The sequence below is a fragment of the Pleurodeles waltl genome, chromosome 6, assembly GCF_031143425.1.
Source record: "Pleurodeles waltl isolate 20211129_DDA chromosome 6, aPleWal1.hap1.20221129, whole genome shotgun sequence".
NCBI lineage: Eukaryota > Metazoa > Chordata > Amphibia > Caudata > Salamandridae > Pleurodeles > Pleurodeles waltl.
The window spans coordinates 888,410,438-888,429,987 of record NC_090445.1 but is presented as its reverse complement, the minus strand read 5'-3'; the positions used below and the strand labels follow the sequence as shown (position 1 = coordinate 888,429,987).

Sequence of the window (19,550 nt, the reverse complement as noted above, 5' to 3'; positions counted from 1 at the left end):
AGAGTCCAGTCTGCTGGTCATGAGGGCTTGGGTGATGAATTTACTTCCACTTTCTGGTAGACACTTAAGTATTTTCTTCAGCATCCTAGTGTGTTGAAGCAGGCAGAAACTAGTGTGTTGAATGAGGCAGCCATGTCCAGTTTGTTGTCTATTGTGATTCTGAGGTTTCTCGCTTGCGAGAAGGGCATGGGGCGGTCCAGTGTCTGTGGGGACCAGGCAGAGTCCCATGGCGAGGCATTCTTCCCAAAGACTAACACCTCAGTCTTGTCCGAGTTCAATCAGAAGCAATTTACTCTCTATTGTTTTCTACTTGGCAGCAACAAATAAGACAATGGATTTCGTCATGCACCATTTCGGAGAAAGCAACTTCTTCAAATTACCATGCTCTATTTGTGAAGTACAAGTTTATCAAAGACATCGCTCCATTTCACCTGGTTCGTAAATTTGATTTTCTTTTGTAAATGAGATATATCTCCATTTAGCAACCATTGCTGCTAAATGTGACTTTGGAACCCTCCCTACACACTTAAGGAATGACCTCTTTAACAATACTTGCCTCGACCCATAGCCCTTGCAGCCAGTTGCATAAGGAGGGAAGACCATAAACTGTGATTATGTGGCAAAGGGGCAAGGGTGGAAACTTATCATTCCCACTCAATGGCAGTCCCTAATAGTGCTGTAGGCCCACATGTCTGCTCATGAAGATCATTCAAAGGTACAGAATACTTTCTCCACGTTCACTTTGACCAAATCGTTTCTTCTGATCGTCGACCATCCAGAAGTCTGTATCGTGCTATGGCTCAAGCGGTCCATTGAGGCACCTGCTACCAGCCCTGCTGGATACTCATATCAGCCATTACCCCCAAACGTCAAACCACTGCCAGAGCATTCAGAGTGCCATATACTTCCTTTCCTAGAAAATAGTTCACTTTGATACAGAGAATGCCCAACCCACAGAAGAAAGCAATAAAAAGCCTCTCATTTAAAATCCTTTATTAACATCTCCTGACATATTGAGGCCTCCCTCCCCCTTCGTCAGAGGTATATTCCACTAGCCTCTCTCTACTACCCGGTACCCATTAAAGACATCTGACAAACAGACTCACACTCACAACAGTAGCTTTCCACGAACGCCAGAGTTGTTCAATAAAAAAAACAGAATCAATAGTCCTGGCAGCAGATGCAGTCTCAGAAGATAAGCCTATAAAGCTGGCATCCTCAAAGAGTCCCTGAATTCAGGATTCTGTGCCAAGAATACCCTGTAAAGTGCAGCCAGTTATAGATGGGCATGAAAAGCCATGCATATTCAAAATACCTCAAAGAAACATAACCACCAACCCGCTCAAAAGATTAAAGTGCAGATTGTGCTTGTCAACAGTCCGTAGAAAAGCAGAGACTGAAGAGTTTATAAAAAAAAAACACAAACAAACAAAAGCAGAGGCCATAATGGAGATGGAGCCAGGGGCACTGTGAGCCTGATGGTCTCATTTTTGTAAACTGATAAGCCATAGCGTTGAGTCCTTTCCAATGCACTCACTCCAATTTATATTCAGGCTCTGCAAGTTAAACGTGCATGATGCAAATGGAAAATGTATTATCATCATTATTATTACTATGCAGCTCGAAAACAGTCTGATTAGCATTTTAAAAATCACTTAATTCCAGCAACCCAGGAGATTAACTTTAAGCTGATCTTCGTGTCAAGAGCAAGCGTGCGTATTATCTTCTGTTCTCGCTGATTTACAATGAAAAGCATCAGACTCTGGGTAGCTCATTACTACCTTAAAAAGGTCAGAAGCAAGTCAGGACTTGGTGACTGAGTGCCTGCAGGACTCCTACATACATACCAGAATCAGTCAGAGACCAATACGGATCTGGACACAAAGGGATAAAGAAATACATGAATTGGAGCCGACCTGAGATATGAAGGCAGGCATGGGGCAAGAGAAAAGAGCAAATCGAAAAGACTCAGACTGACTGCTGAGGTGAAGTACATTGGCTCACTCAGATGTGCACCACAGACACGGGCAGCTTCAGCTACAACAATACACCTTGTGCATACTTAAAGTTGCACTTATATTTGATGTGGGTGAATCACTCATAATTATAATATTTCCTCTCTCAAAAGACATTCAGTATTTCTTTATGGTGAAATGAAGGTGTTTTTGTTTCATTAGAGATGTAGAACGCCACGTTTTGCTAATTACCATACTACATAAATGAACTCAGTAATTTGCAGATCTTCGGTAACACATTGATGATTAGGAGTGTTGTTATTTCAGGTAACTATTTTCTCTTGGGCGGTATTATTTTTACAAAGAACAATGATAAATGGATTCCAATCACCAAGGGTCCTAGCAAGTTAACTAAGAGGGCTTGTACTCCCCTGTATGAAGGGATGAAGGGTTAAATGAATTTGAAGTTGGTTTTTCACATGCGTACTTTTGGATTGCTAAGTGGCTCACACTGGACTTCATTTTCAATTCTACAGCTGTATTTTAATTAATACTAGATGCATCCAGTGTGGTCACACGTTTTTCTTTTCACTGCGCCTCCAAGCACATTCGGAAGTACCCACAGAATTTGTTTGAGAGTTAGCTAAGAGATAAACCTTTGCAGGACGTTGTCTCTCCAGTACGTTAAGACACTGCAAAAATACAAAGGTGATGGCTGCTGTTTTAGGCACAGAACTCATAGGCTTCAACAGCAAACCTACAGCCAAATCAATGTCCACTCAAAATTACCCAACACGTATAATAATGAAAACAAAATAACGTTTCAATATTGATAAACAGATAGGAAATCTCGGTTCATTCCACAAGGAAGATGTTGTATTGTAAGTATTATTATATATTGCTTTATGGCTTGGTGGAACCTGGCTGTCTCCCAGCAACAAGGGGGATTCTGGAAAGGAGTGGATAGAGGAAAACAGGAAGAGCGGTTGGTGTGGATGACAGCCGGGCCAGGGTTCGCTTAAGATAAATAAACCTGCTTGAAAAGGAGAGGAATTTTCACTGTGTATTTCTTTTGTGTACATTGAGAATAAACTTATCAGTGGCGACGAGCGGGAGTCAAGGCAGTCTCCTGGAAACCCATCGACGAGCAGGAGCCCATGCAGTCTCCTGGAAACCTATCTGACCCCTGGATCCTGGCATAAACGACCGGCGGTAGGACAGAGGAAAAACAAGTCTAAAGATAAGTGTGCTGCGACACGCGGTGTGTTTATTTACGGCACTGTTGTTTTTTTTTGCCATTATTTTTATTAGTCATGCGCGTGTTGAAACGTCACCCGTGCGCATGAAGAAGCGTGTGCAGAGTACATTACAAGCAACAGCGTTGCTTAGCAAAGTGACGCTGCCACAAGGATTAACACGATCAACGTGCACTGCGCATCAAACCTTAAGCAAGTGTCAACGCTGATGCGCACGGCTGTAAGGGAAAGCAAGATACTATTATAGAAAAATATACATAGATATACATAATAAAGACCTGTTCAACAGAAACATGCACAGTGACAATGGCATCACAATCAATACCACCACCACTAGCGTTTTTACAACATCCAGGAGAACCGTGCATGGTTTGGGAAGATTGGAAAGATGCTTTTATTACGTATTTGGATGCCACTGGAGAGGAGATGTATGTGGAAAAGAGGAAGTTAGCACTTTTGAAGCACTGTCTCGGAGTGGAGGGAAGAAAAGTTTTGAAAACCCTACCATTACATGCGGTAGAGGGAGAAGATTGTGATCAGGAGGAAGAGGTGTATGAAAATGCCATGAAAGCATTGGAAGAGAACTATGGAAAAGAAAATGAATATTGTGGTAGAACAGCACAAATGTTTCTCATGTGCTCAAAAACAAGGAGAAACAATAGATCAGTAAGTAAATAGTTTACGAAGTTTGGCCATAACTTGCAAATTCAAGGATATGAATGATGAAATTATTCGTGGCCAATTCATAAATAGACTGAAAGATATAAAAATACAGGAACATTTATTAGGTTTGAAAAGCCCTACGTTGGACAAGATGGTTGAGGTCACTAGACACATGGAGAGTACATATCAGTATGTCAAAAAACTGAATAGCGCAGATTCTGGAAGTAGGGAACAGAATGTAGTGGGTGAAGTGAGATTCACCAAGAAGAGTGTGAATAAATTTAAGAAGGCTCTGGAAAAAAGAAAGAATGCTCCAGGTGTGGCAGTAACAAACATTTAGCGGAAGCAAAAAATTGTCCAGCCATGAACACTAGGTGTTTTAAATGTAGGAAAGTAGGACATTTTGCAAGGGTATGCAGGATGACTGGTGAAAGTAAATTCAGGAAGTCTGTAAATATAGAAAAAGGGAAATGGAAGAGAATAAAACAAAAGACGGTAGTACAAGTGAGGATGAATTGGAAATCTTGGCTGTGGTGGAAGGCGGCGCACTAGTGTGTACTCAACATGGTGTGAAGAGTGAGGAATACAACCCACCTAAGTGTGTCACTGAAATAAATGGGAAACAGTCACATATGTGGGCAGACTCATGTTCACCATTTACATTGATAGACAAACAAGTGTTGGTGTGGGGAAGTTTGAAGTATAACAAGCTTAGTCATACAGATGTGGAGCCGTAGGGATATTGTGGTGGTAAACTCCAAACATTGGGTTATTTTGAAGGGGAACTTGCATTTAAGGACAGAAGAACACGAGGAAAAGTATATGTAGTGCGACAAGGAAGATCGTTGCTCAGATGGAAGGAGCAACGACCACTGGGAGTCGGGCTGAATCCTAATCATCCGGAACAAGTGTTGTTAACAGAAGGAAGTGAGGAAGTGTAGGAAGTTGGCTCTGTATGCACTATTTCAAAGTAAGGAATAGTATGCACAGAGTCCAAGGGTTCCCCTTAGAGGTAAGATAGTGGCAAAAATAGATAATACTAATGCTCTATTTTGTGGTAGTGTGGTCGAGCACTAGGCTTATCAAAGGAGTAGTGTTAAGCATTTGTTGTACATACACACAGGCAATAAATGAGGAGCACACACTCAGAGACAAATCCAGCCAATAGGTTTTGTTATAGAAAAATATCTTTTCTTAGTTTATTTTAAGAACCATAGGTTCAAATTCTACATGTAATATCTCATTTGAAAGGTATTGCAGGTAAGTACTTTTGGAACTTTGAATAATTACAATAGCATATATACTTTTCACATAAAACACAAATAGCTGTTTTAAAAGTGGACACAGTGCAATTTTCACAGTTCCTGGGGGAGGTAAGTTATTGTTAGTTTTATCAGGTAAGTAAATCACTTACAAGTCTCAGGTTTGGGTCCAAGGTAGCCCACCGTTGGGGGTTCAGAGCGACCCCAAAGTTACCACACCAGCAGCTCAGGGCCGGTCAGGTGCAGAGGTCAAAGAGGTGCCCAAAACACATAGGCTTCAATGGAGAGAAGGGGGTGCCCCGGTTCCAGTCTGCCAGCAGGTAAGTACCCGCGTCTTCGGAGGGCAGACCAGGGGGGTTTTGTAGGGCACCGGGGGGGGACACAAGTCAGCACAGAAAGTACACCCTCAGCAGCGCGGGGGCGGCCGGGTGCAGTGTGCAAACACGCGTCGGGTTCTCTGTAGGTTTCAATGAGAGACCAAGGGGTCTCTTCAGCGGTGCAGGCAAGGGGGGGGGCTCCTCAGGGTAGCCACCACCTGGGCAAGGGAGAGGGCCTCCTGGGGGTCACTCCTGCACAGAAGTTCCGTTCCTTCAGGTGCTGGGGGCTGCGGGTGCAGGGTCTTTTCCAGCCGTCGGGACTTTAGGTTCAGGCAGTCGCAGTCAGGGGGAGCCTGGGGATTCCCTCTGCAGGCGTCGCTGTGGGGACTCAGGGGGGACAACTTTGGTTACTCACGGTCTCGGAGTCGCCGGAGGGTCCTCCCTGAGGTGTTGCTTCCCCACCAGTCGAGTCGGGGTCGCCGGGTGCAGTGTTGCAAGTCTCCCGCTTCTTGCGGGGAGTTGCAGGGGTTTTTAAATCTGCTCCTTCGAAACAAAGTTGAAGTCTTTTGGAGCAGGGCCGCTGTCCTCAGGAGTTCCTTGTTTTTCTTGAAGCAGGGCAGTCCTTTGAGGATTCAGAGGTCGCTGGTCCTTTGGAAAGCGTAGCTGGAGCAGGTTTCTTTGGAAGGCAGGAGACAGGCCGGTAGGACTGGGGCCAAAGCAGTTGGTGTCTTCTGTTCTTCCTCTGCAGGGGTTTTTCAGCTCAGCAGTCTTCTTCTTCTGGTAGGTTTCAGGAATCTAAATTCTTAGGTTCAGGGGAGCCCTTAAATACTAAATTTAAGGGCGTGTTTAGGTCTGGGGGGTTAGTAGCCAATGGCTACTAGCCCTGAGGGTGGGTACACCCTCTTTGTGCCTCCTCCCAAGGGGAGGGGGTCACATCCCTAATCCTATTGGGGAATCCTCCATCTGCAAGATGGAGGATTTCTAAAAGTTAGAGTCACTTCAGCTCAGGACACCTTAGGGGCTGTCCTGACTGGCCAGTGACTCCTCCTTGTTATTCTCATTATTTCCTCCGGCCTTGCCGCCAAAAGTGGGGGCCGTGGCCGGAGGGGGCGGGCAACTCCACTAGCTGGAGTGTCCTGCGGTGCTGGAACAAAGGGGTGAGCCTTTGAGGCTCACCGCAAGGTGTTACAGCTCCTGCCTGGGGGAGGTGTTAGCATCTCCACCCAGTGCAGGCTTTGTTACTGGCCTCAGAGTGACAAAGGCACTCTCCCCATGGGGCCAGCAACATGTCTCGGTTGTGGCAGGCTGCTGGAACCAGCCAGCCTACACAGATAGTCGGTTAAGGTTTCAGGGGGCACCTCTAAGGTGCCCTCTGGGGTGTATTTTACAATAAAATGTACACTGGCATCAGTGTGCATATATTGTGCTGAGAAGTTTGATACCAAACTTCCCAGTTTTCAGTGTAGCCATTATGGTGCTATGGAGTCCGTGTTTGACAGACTCCCAGACCATATACTCTTATGGCTACCCTGCACTTACAATGTCTAAGGTTTGGCTTAGGCACTGTAGGGGCACAGTGCTCATGCACTGGTGCCCTCACCTATGGTATAGTGCACCCTGCCTTAGGGCTGTAAGGCCTACTAGAGGGGTGACTTATCTATACTGCATAGGCAGTGTGAGGTTGGCATGGCACCCTGAGGGGAGTGCCATGTCGACTTACTCGTTTTGTTCTCACCAGCACACACCAGGGGTACCAGTTACAAGGGACTTACCTGGATGCCAGGGTGTGCCAATTGTGGAATCAAAAGTACAGGTTAGGGAAAGAACACTGGTGCTGGGGCCTGGTTAGCAGGCCTCAGCACACTTTCAATTCAAAACATAGCATCAGCAAAGGCAAAAAGTCAGGGGGTAACCATGCCAAGGAGGCATTTCCTTACAGGAAGGAAAATGGGTGACGAAATTTCCCAAATTGTTTAGAGAGAAACTGGGCTGCCTCAAAGGCTTTGAACATCAAATTGTTTTAAAAAGGGGGGATGTGCCAAATGTACACAAGGCACGGGTGGTGCCAATAGCACTAAGAGAAAAATTGAAAGAGGAGCTTCAGAGGTTATGTGGAGAAGGCGTAATTGAACCAATAGAAGTGTCCGAATGGCTGAGTCCAGTAGTTATAGAGAGGAAACCTGATGGAAGAATTTGTATGTGCATTGATTTAAGGGACTTAATTACAATATTTTGATTGATCGGTACCCGTTACCAAGGATAAACGAAATGTTGGCCAGTGTTCGGAAAGGGAAGTATTTCAGGACATTGGATTTGTCGAATGCTTATTAGGTGCGTTTGTCAGAGAATTCCCGACATTTAACATCATTCCTCACAACAGAGGGGGCGTTCGATGTGTTAGGATGCCTTTTGGTTTAGCATCCGCTTCTGCAGTGTACCAGAGGATTATGCAAAAGATTCAGTGCAACATGAGTAACACATTAGTATTCCAGGATGATGTGTTGGTTTGGGGGGAAAATGAACAAGCACATGATGAGGTATAGGGGGAAGTGTTGGGAAGATTTGAGAAAGCAGTGCTTACCATCAGCAGGAATAAATGCAAATTCTGTGTTGGTAAGGTGGAGTACTTAGGGCACACGTTGAACCAAGATGGCATAAAACCAAAGCTAAAATTAATAGATGTCATATCAAAGGCTCCCTCTCCTCAAAACAAAGAACAACTGAGATCATTCCTTGGCTTGGCTGAGTATTACATGAAATTTGTAGATCACTTTGCAGACAAGGTGCATGTGCTGAGAGACTTAATGAAAAAAGGTTGCCATTTTAAGTGGTCCAAGGAGTGTCAAGGGGCATTTAAATTTGATTAAGAATTCAATAGTGAAAGCCATCACACTGAAGCTGTATGGTCCGGAGGATGAGACTATAATAGTGGCGGATGCTAGTAATTATGGATTGGGGCGGCATTGTTGCAAAGACATGAAGGCAGAGAAAGAGTGGTAGCTTTTGCGTCGCGCACACTGAAGGGTGCTGAACCAACTTACTCAACTATCGAAAAGGAGGCATTGGCATGCTGGTGGAGTGTGCAACGTTTCCATACATATGTATGGGGCACAGAATTTGAACTACGGACAGATCACAAACCGCTAATAGATATTTTCACCAGTAAAGGGGCCAGCAAACCTACACCAAGGATTGCTAAGTGGATATATAGACTACAAGAGTACACATTAAAAATGATATGTACCGGGTATAAAGAAAATAAATGCCGATTCTATGTCTAGATTACCGGTGGATGACGAAGTGAAGTTTGAAGAGGATGAGTGGATGGTGGCAGATATATCAGATACGTGGGGAGCTATAGTTAGGGAGAATTGGAAAGCTGCTGTACGAGGAGATGCTGTATTGAATAAGATAATGAAAGAATTACCGGTGGTGGAAAGGAAACATGTGGGTGTTGATACGGATGAATTCATGAATGCATGGGGAGGAATTGTCAGTTATGGACGGTGTATTGAGAAGAGGGGACAAATTGGTTGTTCCGGAAAGCTTAAGAGAAAGAGTGTTGGGATTGATGCATGCTTGACATGGCGGCATGTCTGCCATGAAAAGGAAGGTTTGGGCGGATTTTTGGTGGCCAGGAGTGGATAAACAGTTTGAAAGGTATGTGAGAGAATGTATTGCATGCACATGTAGTGACAAGTCACATGTGTTGCTGGAATCAACTATCAAATCGATGGAGTTACCAGAGAAAGCATGGGAGCAGGTAGCCATTAACATATGTAGTCCATTTGGGTGCTTGGGATGGTCAGACAGGTTTGCTAAAGTCATGATGGACTATTATTCAAAATGGCCGGAAGTGGCATTCATGAAAGAGGTGAGAACGTGTAATGTGATAACGTTTTGCGAGGAAATATTCAGAAGGGAGGGGTGTCCTGGAGAGATAGTCAGTGACAATGGGCCACAATTTACTTCTGGTGAATTTGAAAATTTTCTCAAGAAATGGGGGATTAAACATTGCAGAACACCTGTGTATCATCCAAGGGGTAATGGTATGGTTGAACGATTTAATCGTGTGTTGGGGGAAAACATTCAGTTAGCTATATTCAACAACTCTTCGTGGAAGACTCAGGCCAGGGACATGCTATAGAGTTACAGAACACCACCACATAGTGTGACTGGTGAAACACAATTTTTGTTACTAAAGGGGAGAGTACCATGTACAGTGGCAGTACCAGCAAGGATGGTAAAAAATAAAAAAATGAATGGTCAATCCTAAAGAGATTGGTCAAAGGGTGAAGAAGTATCAGCAACAGTGTGAGTCAAGACACAACAGCAGAGTCAAGAGAAAACAAGAGGTTTATTAAAAGGGGTGTGTGGGTGAGAGTAAGTACGGGAAATTTGGCAAGGAATGGTGAATCTAAATTGTCATAACCTAGATGTGTGATAGATGTGAAGGGAAATTGTGTTAACTTGTGGAATGTGAGGAGGACAGTGAGGTGTATTGATGTGGAAAGGAGTGAATGGATGAGGAGGAAGGGAATGAGTAATATACAAATTGAATGTGATAAAGATATGGCAAGAAGACCCAGCGAGAGGGTTAAGGAAAGATCAAGGTCACTGAGGGACTATGTATGCTATTAGAGTCATGTTAGTATAAGTATGCATTAAAAAAAACAAACAAAAAAAAAAAAAAATGTAGCATGAGTTTCATGGTATGTTATTGTATTGCTATGAATATTACTAGGGTTTTTTTTATTATTTTAGGATGTGGGATGTGTTGTATTGTAAGTATTATTATGTATTGCTTTAAGGCTTTGTGGAACCTGGCTTTCTCCCAGCAACAAGAGGGATTCTGGAATGGAGGGGACAGAGGAAAACCGGAGGAGCAGTTGGTGTGGATGACAGCCGGACAAGGGGTCGCATAAGATAAATAAACTGCTTGAAAGGGAGCAGAATTTTCACCATGTATTTCTTTTGTGTACATTGAGGATGAACTTATCAGAAGACTCGAGAATTTATGAATGTATGAGGTTGACATTTTGGTGCCCAAAGCCTTAAAATCTAGAAAACTTGAAAGTCCATGACAGAACTACTCCTTGCTACATATTCAATCAACAACCTCTACTCCAACAACAACGAGGCTAATTCCATTCTACACTATTTCTCATTAGGTCCTGCTATGGTCAAGCACCTCGATATCCGAGGGTTAAGACACTTGGTCTCTCCCCCTCAACAAGTGAAGAGAAGGTCGGTCAACATCTGTTTAAGGAATCCTTTCTTAAAAATTACTTTTATTGAATCTTCAGCCAGTTTCCATGAAAGAAGTCCCCTTGTTCTTTTACAACTAAAAATAAACCCTTGTGCTGAGTCTTTCTGCTTTTGCCCAACAAAACAGCCACTTGATACCTGGTGGCTTCTGTTTTTTCCTACATCACGCTGTATGCAAGCTTTATAAAACAAACACAGTAGGTGCTGCAGAGTGTAGGTTAAAACTATTAAAATGCTCTCATTCACGTTTACCCTTTGATCTCCAAAGGCCAGAAATAATGTTTCTCACAGACACTTTACTTGCAAATTGCTAAGGATTCTTCGAACAAGAAAGTGGTCAAAAGAGCCAAAATACATCATAAGCATGCAGAATATTTTAAAGCAGTGGCAATGCAAGGCCTGTGGATTACCATTTAATTGCTAGTGCTTAATATGCACACAAAAACATGAAAATGTATTTTCTTTTTTTTAAAGTGCAAGCACCTAAAGATTATGGAATACATGGCTGGTTGAATACCAAGGCTCCCCAATCTTGATTCCACGTTATGGTTGGAGAACAAAGGGTTTGTATATCCGAAATATTCTTTTCAGTTGAAAAAAATAGGGGCACAAGATACATGTGCTTAAATTGCTCAGACCTGGGTTAGCTCTTAGTCTTGACAGTGTAGATGACTGACTGAATCCACGGGCGAAAGACTGCAATAAAACCTGTGCACATGGCAGACAGCAAAGGAAGACGACTAACACTACTTTTCCAATGCCACTTTCTAAAGAGGACAATGAATAATATACAAAGTGAACCATTGTCAGACTCATGTTTTCTGAATTTTTTGGTTCACCTTAAAAACAGATTTATAAAATATTGCTGATGAGAAAACACGTATCTTGATTTGCGACTCACTATTAATTGGTATAGAAAAAGGAGATCGTTTTTAGCCTTTCTTTGCACCTAATTCCCTTTGTGCCATTTTCTACCACCACATTAAGCTTCCTGTCCATCTCACTCCTGCAAGTTCTTTTTATCCCTGCTCAGTCTGATGTTGTTTATATATCTTTTCCTTCCTCCTCCTTTCTACCTTATTGACCTTTCTCTGTGTTGCTCAAAGTCTGATGATGAAAAATAACTCCCAATACCCAAAAACGATTGCTGGAACCCATCACCCGAAACCACTGGCACAAATTAAGCATTGCTACAGCCATTAGTTGAAAGCCTGGCTCATGAAATTGCAAGGTTGCTGTAGGTACAGTCTTCATGGGGCATATTGGCTGATAAGTTCCTGAAAAGAAAATATGTTTTTGGTCAGTTTCATTAATTCCCCAATTTCCTTTGAGAACAGGAGACCATCTGCATACAGAAAAGGAAGAGCTCAAGTAATGGTTGTGTGCAGAACAAATTAGCAGTCTTAAAGGCCAGGCCTGCACTGCTTAATTTGAGCCAGTGGTTTCCGGTGCTCGGCCCGGCACTTATGATTGTGTGTCACACGGTGGCACGGTCTAAATTCGAGATCAGCACAACAGTTGTTTGTTAATTCAATATATATTAACAGTTACTGATACATGCAGCTCAAGCCATTCTTATTGCTTTGGGGGCCCAGGATAGTCTGAATTGTCACACTTGAAGGAGAATGATGGGAAGTAGTTGAGTTAGTATTGTCAATGGCAGGGCTGGTGGGCCAATATGTGACAACTTTCAGTGGCTGTTTTTTTCCCCCCCAAAGAATGCACTGCCAGCCTTTACAGCGCGTCTGAACAGAAGAGGACATTCTATCAAGCAAAGTGGGAAGGACATAGGGATTACAATGAAAAAACTGAAAACAAGAAACAAAACAGAAGGAGAAAGTTGCCTGACATGCTGGAAAGGTAAAAAGCAGAAAGAGGAGAAGAGGATACTCCAAGAGCTCCAAGACATGAACTCTGTCCGACTTTGTGTTCAAAAGAAGTGGGTACAGAGGGAAAGTTGGGAGATTTGGCATGTATCACCATTTGAAAAGAAAAAAAAAAACACATACTTTCTTAGCACCACAAAACACATTTGAATGTGTGTTTCGCAGCAGTTTGAATGATTTATTGAGGAGAAGAAAGCTTCACGAAGCAGAGTGGAAGCAATTAATAATTCTTACAGAAACGTGTGCACAAAATAATAGATTTCAGAACGTGTTTTTCTAGGACTGAAAGCTTTACCTGTCCAAATACTGTGAAAAGTTCATTACAAGGAAATTACTGATACAACAAGGCTTGAATTAGGTTGGGCGTCAAGCATTTGAATTTGGTGTCAACATATTTAATGAGCATATGCGCCAAATAAACTTTTTTCTGCTTGATAACAAAACCAGCACTTGTTTCAGAGATTTGTGGTCCCGTGTATTTTCCTTCTGCTTAGGACTATTTAGTAATTCTGAACACAAAATAGTTTTTTTTTCTGCAATAAATCACTTAGGGCTAGTGCGGTTCCATGCTTAACAGTTGCGCTAAACGGCTCTTCTACGAAAATTATGATTATTATGAGCTTTGCCATAAAGGAACTGGCAATGTTGACCTGCGTGTTGTAACTGTACCATAAGGAAAGCAATTACAAGTACATATCACGTTTCTTGTAAAAGGATTTTAGTTTTCTCAGCTTGTCATAATCAAACTTATTGTCACTTGCTTGAATTCATAGCATCTCTCTTCCCCTCGGCTCCAGCACATTTACATTTAAATAACATCTCTGAAGCCATTTGGAAAAAAAATGACTGTTCGAAAGCAGTTTCAGAAAGAGTCTTACTGAAGTTGCTGGTGCATGGGCAGAGCGATCTGTGCTGGTACATTAATGAATCTTTCACTTAGGAGGAGGCCCACGGGTTTACTGGTGTCATTTAGAAGCTTATCCAGCTGTTCGACCATACTTTGTGCACAGTTCTTCTCACACTGGCTTAGAATCAATTCTTTAATTTGTTCAGCACATGGGGTATCCTGGAAATCAAAGACATAGCTTTCGTTAGTCCACACAAAGTCTAAGTGCACAGACAAACCCTGACAGGTTTGATCATTTATATCCCCCTTCATGTGCAAAGTTATCATGTGCGGTATATTTATTTTTTTAAGTTATGGGTATGGTAATAAGATCTTAAATTACTTTAAAAAAAACAACAACAACAAAAAACAACAAAAAAAAAACTAGAAAGTTACTGAACAAAACAAAGGTTAAAGTAGCAGTATAGTTAGGTGTTTAAATAAGGCAGAAATAATTAAAAAAAACAAAAGTGCACAGTGTACTGCACGTTGGGGGGTTGGTTGCAGGGCCTTACTACTGGACAAACCCTGAACACAACCCCCCCACACAGGTAGTCAACCCCTTGTGGAACCCCAAACCACATTTCATTTATTATTTTCTTTAAAGTTTTTTCACTAGTACCTCAGTACTGGTGCTCAAGCTTCACCCACATGGTACCGCTGTACAGTGCACACCTCCCTCGCACAAGCCTGCACCATAAACAGTAACATGGGTGCAAAGCTTTGTGTCCGTTCCCACAGTACCTCATGGTAGTGCTGTGCTGGGTCTAATGATAATACCGCAGTACCTGCAGCACACTTTTTTTTCCTTTGGCCTCTGGGAGGCCCAAGTGGTAGGGGTACATGATGTCCAACCCTGCCCCATATACTGCTTTTTAAACATATTTAGGACATGTACCAAGTCCCTGACTCCTGAAATGGCATTTGCAATATTTTTCTCTACATGTTATCTAACCAATCAGATCGCTTTTTTTTTTTTTTTTTACATTGTCGGAACTGCAGGACACATGGGACCATCTGTTTAGACATATCTATTTTTTTAACCCGTCATGACCACCCCCATGACCTCTTTAAATGTACATTTCTTGTAAACTGCTGTACAGATTTACATCAATCACAAAAAGCACGGTTTGAGTAAAATTCCAACTTTGCCCGATTTGACATTACTCCGTTCAGCCGTTGTAGGAAGTTGGCTCTGTATGTGCTATTTCAAAGTAAGGAATAGCATGCACAGAGTCCAAGGGTTCCCCTTAGAGGTAAAATAGTGGTAAAAATAGATAATACTAATGCTCTATTTTGTGGTAGTGTGGTCGAGCAGTAGGCTTATCCAAGGAGTAGTGTTAAGCATTTGTTGTACATACACATAGACAATAAATGAGGTACACACACTCAGAGACAAATCCAGCCAATAGGTTTTGTTATAGAAAAATATCTTTTCTTAGTTTATTTTAAGAACCACAGGTCCAAATTCTACATGTAATATCTCATTCGCAAGGTATTGCAGGTAAGTACTTTAGGAACTTCAAATCATCAAAATTGCATGTATACTTTTCAAGTTATTCACAAATAGCTGTTTTAAAAGTGGACACTTAGTGCAATTTTCACAGTTCCTAGGGGAGGTAAGTATTTGTTAGGTTAACCAGGTAAGTAAGACACTTACAGGGCTTAGTTCTTGGTCCAAGGTAGCCCACCGTTGGGGGTTCAGAGCAACCCCAAAGTCACCACCCCAGCAGCTCAGGGCCGGTCAGGTGCAGAGTTCAAAGTGGTGCCCAAAACACATAGGCTAGAATGGAGAGAAGGGGGTGCCCCGGTTCCGGTCTGCTTGCAGGTAAGTACCCGCGTCTTCGGAGGGCAGACCAGGGGGGTTTTGTAGGGCACCGGGGGGGACACAAGCCCACACAGAAATTTCACCCTCAGCGGCGCGGGGGCGGCCGGGTGCAGTGTAGAAACAAGCGTCGGGTTCGCAATGTTAGTCTATGAGAGATCTCGGGATCTCTTCAGCGCTGCAGGCAGGCAAGGGGGGGATTCCTCGGGGAAACCTCCACTTGGGTAAGGGAGAGGGACTCCTGGGGGTCACTTCTCCGGTGAAAGTCCGGTCCTTCGGGTCCTGGGGGCTGCGGATGCAGGGTCTCTCCCAGGCGTCGGGACTTTAGGTTCAAGGAGTCGCGGTCGGGGGAAGCCTCGGGATTCCCTCTGCAGGCGGCGCTGTGGGGGCTCAGGGGGGACAGGTTTTGGTACTCACAGTATCAGAGTAGTCCTGGGGTCCCTCCTGAGGTGTTGGATTGCCACCAGCCGAGTCGGTGTCGCCGGGTGCAGTGTTGCAAGTCTCACGCTTCTTGCGGGGAGCTTGCAGGGTTCTTTCAAGGCTGCTGGAAACAAAGTTGCAGCCTTTCTTGGAGCAGGTCCGCTGTCCTCGGGAGTTTCTTGTCTTTTCGAAGCAGGGGCAGTCCTCAGCGGATGTCGAGGTCGCTGGTCCCTTTGGAAGGCGTCGCTGGAGCAGGATCTTTGGAAGGCAGGAGACAGGCCGGTGAGTTTCTGGAGCCAAGGCAGTTGTCGTCTTCTGGTCTTCCGCTGCAGGGGTTTTCAGCTGGGCAGTCCTTCTTCTTGTAGTTGCAGGAATCTAATTTTCTAGGGTTCAGGGTAGCCCTTAAATACTAAATTTAAGGGCGTGTTTAGGTCTGGGGGTTAGTAGCCAATGGCTACTAGCCCGGAGGGTGGGTACACCCTCTTTGTGCCTCCTCCCAAGGGGAGGGTGTCACAATCCTAACCCTATTGGGGGAATCCTCCATCTGCAAGATGGAGGATTTCTAAAAGTTAGAGTCACCTCAGCTCAGGACACCTTAGGGGCTGTCCTGACTGGTCAGTGACTCCTCCTTGTTTTTCTCATTATCTTCTCCGGCCTTGCCGCCAAAAGTGGGGCCTGGCCGGAGGGGGCGGGCAACTCCACTAGCTGGAGTGTCCTGCTGGGTTGGCACAAAGGAGGTGAGCCTTTGAGGCTCACCGCCAGGTGTGACAATTCCTGCCTGGGGGAGGTGTTAGCATCTCCACCCAGTGCAGGCTTTGTTACTGGCCTCAGAGTGACAAAGGCACTCTCCCCATGGGGCCAGCAACATGTCTCGGTTTGTGGCAGGCTGCTAAAACTAGTCAGCCTACACAGATAGTCGGTTAAGTTTCAGGGGGCACCTCTAAGGTGCCCTCTGGGGTGTATTTTACAATAAAATGTACACTGGCATCAGTGTGCATTTATTGTGCTGAGAAGTTTGATACCAAACTTCCCAGTTTTCAGTGTAGCCATTATGGTGCTGTGGAGTTCGTGTTTGACAGACTCCCAGACCATATACTCTTATGGCTACCCTGCACTTACAATGTCTAAGGTTTTGTTTAGACACTGTAGGGGTACCATGCTCATGCACTGGTACCCTCACCTATGGTATAGTGCACCCTGCCTTAGGGCTGTAAGGCCTGCTAGAGGGGTGTCTTACCTATACTGCATAGGCAGTGAGAGGCTGGCATGGCACCCTGAGGGGAGTGCCATGTCGACTTACTTGTTTTGTTCTCACTAGCACACACAAGCTGGCAAGCAGTGTGTCTGTGCTGAGTGAGAGGTCTCCAGGGTGGCATAAGACATGCTGCAGCCCTTAGAGACCTTCCTTGGCATCAGGGCCCTTGGTACTAGAAGTACCAGTTACAAGGGACTTATCTGGATGCCAGGGTCTGCCAATTGTGGATACAAAAGTACAGGTTAGGGAAAGAACACTGGTGCTGGGGCCTGGTTAGCAGGCCTCAGCACACTTTCAATTGTAAACATAGCATCAGCAAAGGCAAAAAGTCAGGGGGCAACCATGCCAAGGAGGCATTTCCTTACACAACCCCCCCCCCAAACGAAAGAGGATGAGACTAACCTTTCCCAAGAGAGTCTTCATTTTCTAAGTGGAAGAACCTGGAAAGGCCATCTGCATTGGCATGGGCAGTCCCAGGTCTGTGTTCCACTATAAAGTCCATTCCCTGTAGGGAGATGGACCACCTCAACAGTTTAGGATTTTCACCTTTCATTTGCATCAGCCATTTGAGAGGTCTGTGGTCAGTTTGAACTAGGAAGTGAGTCCCAAAGAGGTATGGTCTCAGCTTCTTCAGGGACCAAACCACAGCAAAGGCCTCCCTCTCAATGGCACTCCAACGCTGCTCCCTGGGGAGTAACCTCCTGCTAATGAAAGCAACAGGCTGGTCAAGGCCATCATCATTTGTTTGGGACAAAACTGCCCCTATCCCATGTTCAGAGGCATCAGTCTGCACAATGAACTGCCTAGAATAATCTGGAGCTTTGAGAACTGGTGCTGAGCACATTGCCTGTTTCAGGGTGTCAAAGGCCTGTTGGCATTCCACAGTCCAGTTTACTTTCTTGGGCATTTTCTTGGAGGTGAGTTCAGTGAGGGCTGTCACAATGGATCCATATCCCTTCACAAACCTCCTGTAATACCCAGTCAAGCCAAGGAATGCCCTGACTTGAGTCTGGGTTTTTGGAGCTACCCAGTCCAGAATAGTCTGGATCTTGGGTTGGAGTGGCTGAACTTGGCCTCCACCTACAAGGTGGCCCAAGTAAACCACAGTTCCCTGCCCTATCTGGCATTTGGATGCCTTGATAGAGAGGCCTGCAGATTGCAGAGCCTTCAAAACCTTCCTCAGGTGGACCAGGTGATCCTGCCAGGTGGAGCTAAAGACAGCAATATCATCAAGATAAGCTGTGCTAAAGGACTCCAAGCCAGCAAGGACTTGATTCACCAACCTTTGGAAGGTGGCAGGGGCATTCTTTAAACCAAAGGGCATAACAGTAAACTGATAATGCCCATCAGGTGTGGAGAATGCTGTTTTCTCTTTTGCTCCAGGTGCCATTTTTATTTGCCAGTACCCTGCTGTCAAGTCAAAGGTACTTAGGAATTTGGCAGCACCTAATTTGTCTATGAGCTCATCAGCTCTTGGAATTGGATGAGCATCTGTCTTGGTGACAGAATTGAGCCCTCTGTAGTCCACACAAAACCTCATCTCTTTCTTTCCATCTTTGGTGTGAGGTTTGGGGACCAAGACCACTGGGCTAGCCCAGGGGCTGTCAGAGCGCTCAATCACTCCCAATTCTAGCATCTTGTGGACTTCCACCTTGATGCTCTCCTTAACATGGTCAGACTGTCTAAAGATTTTGTTCTTGACAGGCATGCTGTCTCCTGTGTCCACATCATGGGTACACAGGTGTGTCTGACCAGGGGTTAAGGAGAAGAGTTCAGGAAACTGTTGTAGGACTCTCCTACAATCAGCTTGCTGTTGGCCAGAGAGGGTGTCTGAGTAGATCACTCCATCTACTGTGCCATCTTTTGGGTCTGATGACAGAAGATCAGGGAGAGGTTCACTCTCTGCCTCCTGATCCTCATCTGTTACCATCAACAGATTCACATCAGCCCTGTCATGGAAGAGCTTAAGGCGGTTCACATGGATCACCCTCTTGGGGCTCCTGCTTGTGCCCAGGTCCACCAGGTAGGTGACCTGACTCTTCCTTTCTAGTACTGGGTAAGGGCCACTCCATTTGTCCTGGAGTGCCCTGGGAGCCACAGGCTCCAGAACCCAGACTTTCTGCCCTGGTTGGAACTCAACCAGTGCAGCCTTTTGGTCATACCAAAACTTCTGGAGCTGTTGGCTGGCCTCAAGGTTTTTGGTTGCCTTTTCCATGTACTCTGCCATTCTAGAGTGAAGGCCAAGTACATAGTCCACTATGTCCTGTTTAGGCTCATGGAGAGGTCTCTCCCAGCCTTCTTTAACAAGGGCAAGTGGTCCCCTTACAGGATGACCAAACAGAAGTTCAAAGGGTGAGAATCCTACTCCCTTCTGTGGCACCTCTCTGTAAGCGAAAAGCAGACATGGCAAGAGGACATCCCATCTCCTTTTGAGTTTTTCTGGGAGCCCCATGATCATGCCTTTTAATGTCTTGTTGAATCTCTCAACCAAGCCATTAGTTTGTGGATGGTATGGGGTAGTGAATTTATAAGTCACTCCACACTCATTCCACATGTG

General features: G+C 44.6%; 1 protein-coding gene across 2 annotated transcripts in view; it reads right to left on the bottom strand.

Moving 5' to 3' along the window:
* Window positions 1-19,550, bottom strand: part of BCCIP (BRCA2 and CDKN1A interacting protein) — a 226,144-nt gene that overhangs the window by 130,591 nt on the left and 76,003 nt on the right. For both annotated transcript variants that reach the window (XM_069239708.1, XM_069239707.1), the window contains exon 5: window positions 13,486-13,673. In XM_069239708.1, the coding sequence (XP_069095809.1) occupies window positions 13,486-13,673 (188 nt within the window). The remainder of the gene's footprint in view (window positions 1-13,485; window positions 13,674-19,550) is intronic.